Source organism: Patagioenas fasciata, chromosome 16 (assembly GCF_037038585.1).
Source record: "Patagioenas fasciata isolate bPatFas1 chromosome 16, bPatFas1.hap1, whole genome shotgun sequence".
Lineage (NCBI taxonomy): Eukaryota > Metazoa > Chordata > Aves > Columbiformes > Columbidae > Patagioenas > Patagioenas fasciata.
The window spans coordinates 5,167,768-5,176,539 of NC_092535.1; the positions used below are offsets into that span (position 1 = coordinate 5,167,768).

An 8,772-nucleotide genomic window follows, 5' to 3' on the forward strand; every position below is an offset into this window, starting at 1 on the left:
ACGGGCGCTGCCGGTTTTTGTGCCATTACCCGCCCATGATGGGAAAAGCGAGTCTGTGGCTGCCTGTGGGCAAGGGGCCAGCACTGCATGGGGGGCTGGGGGCCGTGGGATGAGCTGTGGGGGCTGTCACACGCTGGCATGGCCAGAGCAGAGCCTGACTGAGGCACAAGGGACAAAATGTCCCAGCCATGAGTTGAGACTTGTCCACTCGGTGCAAAACTGGAGGGGTCACTTGGGGACAGGGAGCAGCTGCGGTACCCTGAGCACAGGGCCGGGTGGTGGGACATTTGCAGCTCCTCCCTGTCTCCCTCTGCTCTGCAAATCGGGGGGACCCACAAAGTGCTGCAGCCGTTCACAGACATCTGTGCTCCCTCCAGGACTGCAGCACCCAGGAGGAGCCATGGGGACCTCACGGTGGCCAGTTGCGCAGGTGCAGTCCCCAACCTCCCGTGGGGCTGTGGAAGGCCCTGTGCTGCGGGTGGGTGGCTCTGTGACAGGAGCAGCCCCTACTCCTGGGGGGTGTCCTGAGGCAAACAGGGTCACACACAAGAGGTGTTGCTGGGATGATGCCAAATATATGGGGGATCCAGAGCTGGAGCTGAAAGTGACCGGCCAGCAGCACAGGGCCTCCTGTACATTTTGAGAAGGGGCCAGGCTGGAGGATGCACCAAGGGGTCCCTGGCAGCCCCAGGACTCCTCAGCACCCTGGATAAATCCTGCAGCCCCGAGGGGCAAAATTAGGGACCCCTGTTCCTCTGGCTGGGAAAGTGCAGAGGGGTGGATGGGGAGCAGGCTGCCGGGATGCAGTGGGCTGCGGCGTGGGAATCTGCAGCTGAGGGCTCAGCCCCATGGCCTGGGAATTTGGGGACCCCTAAGTTTACTGAGTGCTGAGAGGTCCTAGAGAGGGAAGGGGTGCGAATAACAGGGTGCTCGGTGGCACTGGGGGTGAGGCAGGGCAGTGGGGTGGTGCAGGGCAGCCTAGGTGGGATAGGGAGCTTGTGGGCCTTCAGCATCCCTGTCATCTGGTGTCCCAGCAGTGCTGGCTTCTCCCACACGATGGAGCAAAGCACCCAGGCATCTCCCGTGGCTTGTGGCTTCACCAAGGGCTTCTGCACCTCTTTGCTGTTTACCACCAAAACCAGAGCAAAGGGGCTGGCTTGGTGTTAACCCCGAGGCTCCAGGCTGCGAGTGAGAGAGGACTGACAAGAGCATCGGGGTCTCCAGACTGCTTTATTGGGGGGCTCGGACCCAGGGTCCTGAGGCTGGAGGGGCTGCCACTTCTCCAGCTCCTTGCTACGAGGGGAAGATGTTTGTATTCACTTACACCAGCCTCTGCTTTAGCACAGGCGGGGAGCAGTGGGGAAAGCCCCCCAAATCGGCAGAGTGGGGACTATGCCAGGCAGCCCTGCTCCCTCCACACACCCCCAAACCATCCCTATTTCAGGAAATAGGGACCTGAACCATCCCTGTTTTCCCCAAAATGGGAAGCAGCTGCACAACACAAGCGCTGCCGGAGGAGATGTGTTAGAAAAGCCGTTTCCTATATGGCTCTAGGGATGAAGCAGGTCAGAGAGCCGGGCTGCTGAGGACACCGAACGTGGGGCAGGGAGGGGGCCGAGGGGTGGCCAAAGCAGCTGCGGAGAGACACAGTGTTATAAATAATTCTGGTTCACTCTGTCCCCATCCCTGGGGGCTTCTTTGTGGCACTGCAGCCCTAGAACCAGCTGACTTGGTTGGATTTGAGGCCAGTGAAGCACATGTTGTTGGAGCAGCTGCCGCCGTAGGTGGGGGGGCAGGCTGAGCATGGCCGCCCCACCTTGTATGGTGCTTCTCCCAGCCAGTTGCCCCTAAAAAGAGAGGAGGACATCACCTCTGAGCACCCCCCTCGCTGCGGTGAGGGAGGATGGCAGGGGGGGCTGCCCTCCTCGCACTTACTTGATGGCGTAGTTGCAGACGAGGATGATGGCGTGTCGCCAGGTGCTGCCCCACACCCGCACGTTGGTGCAGGAGCCGAGGGCACAGCCCAGGCGGCTGGATGTTGCCCACACCATCTGCCCGGGACAGAGAACAGCCGCTGTCAGCCACCACCCGCCCAGATGTCCTGCAGTGGCCACCCCAGGGCCCCAGCTCAGGGGTCCGTCCCACTAGGGAATCACATCCCATCCACCCGGATTTCTCAGCCTGGATGCTGTGTCCATCATGGGCAGTGCTTTGTCACTGGAGGGTGATTTCTCCCTGTACCTTTCCTGCCTGCAGCCTCTGCTGCCCTGCAAGGTGCTGCCCTGCAAGGCTCACTGAAATGAGCCGCACAGTCTGGGTCACTTCTCCAGTTTACCCAGATTAGTTCCCAAATCTCAGCCTGGAGCATCACTGGCTGCCTACCCTGCACACAGGGAGGTCAAACAGAACAGAAGCTCCTACTAAAGCCTCTGCAGGCTGAATTTCTTCCTTAAAATATATATATCTTGCCCATTTGCAACCCAGAGCATCCCCATAGATGAGCTGCACAGAGATGCAGATGCTCTGGTAAAGGTTGTAGTGTGTAGAGGAGTGAATTAGGGCTTGGCACAGCTTTGCCACCCAGCAGGGGAGCAGAGGGAGGTTCTCCACCTTGTGCTGGCCAGGCTGCTGCTGGATGTGCCAGGGAAGGAGCAGCTGCATTCAGGGACCTGCATACGGTCAGGTGCTATAAAGCTGCTCCATGACAGAGGATTCATGCTCATCAAAAGCACAAAGGGTCTTCCCTGCTGCCTGATTTGAAGCAGGCAGCTGCCAGGATTCCATCCCACATCCCAGCTGCTGTGGGGAGAAGGGCTGCTTACTGCATGGGATGATGCAGCAGCCCAAGGCACTGTGAGCTGCCCTGGGTTTGCAGCCAGGTCCCAGGGGGCTGTGGGGCTCACCTGCGTGTAGTGGCTGCAGACAGAGCCGCTGCATTTGGAGGGGCACCGGGGGTTGCACTCGTGGGGGTGGGGGAAGGAGTAGTGCTGCTTTTCCTGGTGCCACGATTTCACCATATCCACGACGGAGCGGTACCTGCAAAAGGTGCCATGAATAAGGCGGACATTCCCTACCTTGGAAGTTGTGGGTGAGGGAAAGGAGGGGGAGGAAGGCTCTTCGTTGAGGGAATGGAGGAGAGAAGTGCGATGGGGCAGGGGCAGTGATATTCTTGTGCCAAGCCCACTTGTGCCTAAGGCCAGAAGACCTGTCCCTCACCGGAGGCACCTGAGCTCTCAGGTGGATGGTGGATATCCAGGGCCCATGTCTCCTGGTCTGTGTGCCCAGCAGAGAGGGGATTAATGTCATACTCCCCAAATGAGCAGCAGGAGCCTCTGGTTTCCCACATTTACTCTGCTGCAAGAGTTGGACCTTCCACTTCCATCCTGGGGGGGGGGGTGGGGTGGTTACATCTTAGTTGCACCTCGGTTGCATCTCAGTCCTCTGCAGCCCCAGCTCAGAACCTTTCTGTTCTTCAGCCAAGGGGCTGCTGCTTCTCCTCCAGCATCATGGGGTGCAGGGGGTCCCCAGGAGCCCACTCTGCCCATGGGCACTCACCTGCCCGAGTGGATGGAGAGGTTCTGCCCCACGTATCTCATCAGCTGGGGGGGGCCGTGGTCCCACAGGCAGCGCGCAGCCCACGCCTCCGCTGCCCTGGCCAGCTGCTCATCCCACACCTGGCCAGGAGGAAAGGAAAAGGGCAGGCAGAGGTTTCGGGTGCCCAGAGGAGGGAAAAGGATAAACCCTTGGACTCAAGGAGGGTTTCTGAGCATCCACGGGTGTCCAAGAAACATGACTGAGACATCAGGCTGGAAGAAGCCCAAGGGAAGCATGGCAGCGTGTCCAGGAGCGATGAACCACCCCAGCTGCCCACCGCGGCGCCCAGGTATGCTGGGTGCTGCCCAGGCAGAGCACGGGTGTCCTGAGGCAGTGCAAGCCCTGCGTGTTTGATTCCCTGTGGGAATGAGCTCCTTCTGCGGAAGGTGGAGCTGAGCCCAGGGATGAAACCCCCCAGCCCTGCACTGCCATCCCCAGCCCTCCAGCGCAGCCCTGGCCGCAGCCCAACCGGTGTGGACAGCTGGCTCCTTCATGCATTATTTACAGGTTCCTCACCCATCCTGAACAGCTTTGGGGAGATGCCTGGGAGAGTTATTTTGGAAGGCAGGAATTTAGGCCAAGCAAGAAGCAACGCAGGATGCTCCTGGGCACGTCTGACCTGCTTTGGTACCCAGCAAGCTGGGTTGCCACGTGCTTCTCCTGAACCAGCATTCACGGACAACCCACCCACTCTGTCAGAGCTCAGATCCCCTCTCTGGGAGCAGAGCAGCATCTGGCACCTCCTGCCGTGAGGGTCCCACTCGGTAGGGCTGGAAGTCCTTCCTCTTGGTCCTCCCCATTTCTGCTCTCTGTAGGGCTGGGTTAGGAGCTCCAAACAGGGTGGAGACAACCTGGGGACAGCTCTGCCCAGAGTGGCCCTTGTCTGGAGGAGGTACCTGACCCAGCGAGGCTGTGCAGCCCGTCTTTGACCTGCTCCTGCATGTTTCTTCTTCCAGCAGGTGGCAGCCCTGGGCACGCTCCCAGGGACCACGGAGCTCGGGACAGGGCTGTCCCTCCCGGCTGCAGTCAGGGTGAGGCTTCCACCCGGGTTCTGGGTTGGGAGCAGAGCTTTTCATGCCTGTAGCCTCCTCTTCCCCCTGACACTGCCTCTGCAGCTCGGCTGGATGGATCCTGCCATCCCATTGCCAGCAAGCTCCCATATGTCCCAGCCGTGGGATCAGTGGTCCTAAATCTGCCCACAGGTGGAAACATCACCCCCTTGGACTCCATCCTTCCTGCACAGAGGCTGCATGGGTCTGCCCTGCACTGAGGGTGCAAAACGTCCCCTAGGACAGCTGTTCAGCTGCAAATCTGGGGCAGCCCCTGACATCCCCATGTGTGGGTGCCCTGTTCCCACCAGGTTGGGTGCCCACACCACAGACGAGCCCCTTGACCCCACTGCAGCACCCAAGAGCTGCAGACCCAAACCCCACTCTCCCGGAGCCCGACTCACCATATACTCCATGTTGGCGGCGGGGGGGGACACCTGTGCCCGCGCTTGGTTGTGGTAGTCCAAAATCACGCTCATGTCGCGGGGGGAGAGGTGTCGCTTCCGACGGCTCCGGGGAACCCCCGTGCCCCACAGCAGCCCCGCAGCTCTGCCCCCAGGCGGGGACAGGACCTCGGTGGCATTGGGCAGCAGGAAAGAGCTGGACTGCTGCGTTATCCAGAAGCCCAGGGCAGTGAGGTACAGGGGCAAGTGGAGCACAGACATGTTGGCCTGGCTGGCAGGATTGGCCAGTGGCTTCTACTCCCACACTGAGTTAAGTGAAGACGAGGCGGATCACTGGTCCCTGCTGCCAGTGCGGGGATGTAGGAGAGAAACAACACAGACACCGCTCAGGTTTGCAGTTCCCATGCAGACACCACTTTCCAAAATAAGAGAGAAATGAATTTTCCTTTTTTTTTCCCTTTTCAAAATAAATTTTTAAAGTTAATCTCTTTGATAACTCATTTATTACAGCAAATTCCCTGGGATCAGCAGGGAGATGTCTGGGGAACCAGTTTTCTTGTTGTTTCTTAAAAAAAAATATATATCTATACAAAATCTCCCCCATTTTTTCACTTATTCGACATACCTGCCAGGCAGGGGCTAATTAAGAACATGCTGAGATACTCACTGCAGCTGCCTGCCCTGTAACTTCTCAGGCATTTGGTGTGTTGAGTAAATCCCCAGCACAAGTGGAAGTCTCATACAGATAGAGAAATGCACAGCAAGGTTTAAAAGCATCGCCGAGAAATCCTAACGACTCTTTATCTCAGGGAAAGGAAAATAAACCACAGCATAAGCAGAATTATTTAAAAAAAAAAAAAAAAGGGAAAATTCTGGAATATCTCCTCATCTGACAGCCAATGCACCTCCTAGCATCCCTGCCAGCCCTTCCCCGGAGCAGCGGGGAGGATGTTCCCCCAACTACGTACCTCGAGGACTGAGCCAAGAGCAGCCGAGCCCGGTGGTGGCGGCAGCCGCTGGGATTGACCTTTGCAAACAACCTGCTGGGGCAAAGGCGGGAGAGAGGTTTTGCCTAGCCCCGCCGGGCAGCCCGCCGCGGCCTCTGACGCAAAAACTGCATCTTAACTCTTCCCCCGGGGAACGTCCTGCAGTTTGGAAGGGGCCCTGCGAGGAGATTTATAGGCGGGTGGATGCCCCGCGCGCAGAGGCATGCAGGGTGCCGGGGGGGCAGCGAGCAGAGCCGGGCTGCAGCGGGCAGAGGGGCTGCTTGTCAGCTGGTGTTTTACAGCTGCCTGCAGGGAGAAGATGCCCAGAATCGTCTCTGCACTGCTCACCCCCTCATCTGGCTGCCTCTGGCAGCTGTGGATGGGGACGCGAATCCCGGCTGGGGAGGGATGTGGAGGGGGCTTTGCCCCAGCAGGGGGGCAGCGGGGCTGGTGGCTGCTTTGGTGTGAGCCGAGCAAATGGCAGAGATGTCCCCTGCCAGGCTGGGCAGGGGGACCTTGTGACCATGCATGTCCCTGGGCCAGCAGTTCTCCTCGTTAGAAATGAAGCCGCTTGCTGGGTGGGTTCCCCAAGGACTGGGGTTGCCCACAACTGACCTGGGCTGGTGATACCCAGCCAGGGCCATCTTATCAGGGCAAGAGCCCTTCCCTGGGGGGCTGTGCTCCCCAGACAGCCCAACCTTGTCCAGATGTCTGTCCCCAGGGAGGGGAAACAGCTGGAGAAGTCTGAAAGCGATCGACGGTCCTGCAGCATCAAGTGTTTCCCTACAACATCCTGAGCAGCCACGATGCCTGGGGCTGGCTGAATCATTACAGGTCACAAAAATGCAAGCCTGGCGGGCTTGGGGCGCTGCTTGCAATGCCCGTCACATCCCCTCTTCCTCCTGCCATGCTCAGAGCCAGCGTGCGTGGCCACGTGTGAGCCGTGGCAGGGCTCTCTGCCACTGTCACCCCATGTCACGGTGCCCCAGGTGAGCAAGGTGCTCACCCCGCACCTCACCAGGCCTGGGTTCACCGGGGCACAGGTGGGTTTGGAGCCAGGATTTGGCTTTTTGATTGCTGGCAGGGGAGCACTGAGCTGAAATTGCCGGGGCTAATGGCACATCCCAGAGCCCAGCTGGCCGCCCCAGGGACCCGTGGTGCCACAGGAGATGACCAGGAGCTTGGGGAGGAACAGACTCAAGTGTGGAGCAGGAATAATGCTGAGGTGCTGAGCTGATGTGCTGTATCAATACAGCCTCACCCTGCTGTGAGATCCTGCCGAAATAGTCCCCTGTGGATATTTTTCCTGGCATCCACTCTCTCGTAAAACAACTCAAGATGCTGCAGGTCCCGGGGAGCGGCTGGAGGCATGCTGGGGGGATATTTCCATCCACTCCCCGCCCAGCGTGTGTGATGATCATCATGCCAGCAAGAAGACAAGGAAACGGCTGCTGAGGCATCTTGAGCCCCGCTGCAGCTCTGCGGGAGGGGATCCCTGTGCACAGTGCCGGGGCTCTGCCGTGCTGTGGGTGCCGGTGCTGGGCACGCCGGGGTGTCGGTGCAGCTCCCAGAGCCCACTGACCCCCCAGGCTGCCTGTTGCAGGGGGTCTGACCAGCTCAGCTTCCCTTTCCCAGCACCAGACCACCCTACAACACCAGCCACCTCTCTGTGGGTGCTGGGCAAAGCACCATCCCCAGTTTGCCAGTTCTACCGACACCCGTATTTTATGTTCCCCCCTACACGGAGGCGAGTGCCAGGACAGCCCTTCGCTCCGCACCAGGATGGCACACACTGGGACTGCCTCCCTCTGCTCAGCCCCAGCTATCAAATCTCTCATTAGGGAGGCTGGTAAAGGCTGTTTCACTCCCAGTGGATTAGAAAGGCAGATGGGGAAAAGTAGCAGTGATCTCAAGTGGGCAGACTGGGGACGTGGAGGAGTAGCTGCCTCCAAATACACACCAAGGTAGGGAGTGTTTTCCTAATGATTTATTATTTCACAAAAGACAGAGTCCTTAGCAGCGAATGCTCGTCCAGCACCATGAACTGAAAAGCTTTGCATCTGAGATATTTTTCTGAGTTTTCATTTCCCCAGGGCTCAGGGAGAGCAAACCCACTGCAGGTCCCACTGCCACGCAGCAGCCGAGCCACACCGAGCCTCTGCGCGGAGACAAGGCAAGGGTTTTGTCTTGGGTGCAGACTGAAATCACTGCTTAATCAGCACTCCACGAGACAATCCAAATTCCAGGAACTGGAAGGGGTTTGTGTCCCTGCCAGGCGTAATATCCTGCAGCCCAGACTGGCCCAGCTGCCAAAGCACACGGTATCTGCAGCGAGGACCTTGCTGGGAGCCAAGAAGCACATGCATTCAGCTGGATACAGCAGCAGCGCCGGCAAATTCTCCTTTTAATTAGCATCAGAGGGAAAAAAAGAGATAAAACACAGGGTTCACAGCACTCTCTTGGCAGAAATGCCCAACAATGCTTTTAAGACTGACACACATCGCAGCTCTCTCCAGAATAAGCTGTAATGGGACTTGCAGGATTTCTCTGTCATTTGTTTCTCCCATCTCTTGGGTTCAGACATCGTCTTTCACCCATGTATCAAGGGGGCAGGTGGTGACACAAGCCCACATAGGACTGAGCAGGGCCTTGCCCTTTGCTGGGGGACGGGATCTGCTGTGATCTCTGAGCACCACCAGACACAAAGAAGGTTGATGTGGCTTTCCACAGTAGCAGCCT

General features: G+C 58.5%; 1 protein-coding gene across 3 annotated transcripts; it reads right to left on the reverse strand.

Annotated features, from left to right (window-relative positions):
* Window positions 1–1,211: 1,211 nt before the first annotated feature.
* R3HDML (R3H domain containing like) lies at window positions 1,212–6,181 on the reverse strand. Of its 3 annotated transcripts, none has more exons than XM_071815659.1 (6): window positions 6,016–6,181; window positions 5,048–5,387; window positions 3,556–3,674; window positions 2,904–3,036; window positions 1,936–2,051; window positions 1,212–1,847 (listed from the first exon to the last, which is right to left on the reverse strand). In XM_071815659.1, the coding sequence occupies exons 2-6, from the start codon at window positions 5,306–5,308 to the stop codon at window positions 1,715–1,717; spliced, it is 762 nt and encodes a 253-aa protein (XP_071671760.1). In that variant the 5' UTR covers window positions 5,309–5,387; window positions 6,016–6,181; the 3' UTR covers window positions 1,212–1,714. The 3 variants fall into 3 exon arrangements, with proteins under 3 accessions (XP_071671760.1, XP_065706064.1, XP_071671759.1); XM_065849992.2 differs by having other exon boundaries at window positions 5,048–5,390; XM_071815658.1 differs by lacking the exon at window positions 6,016–6,181 and adding an exon at window positions 5,715–6,003 and having other exon boundaries at window positions 5,048–5,390.
* Window positions 6,182–8,772: the final 2,591 nt, after the last annotated feature.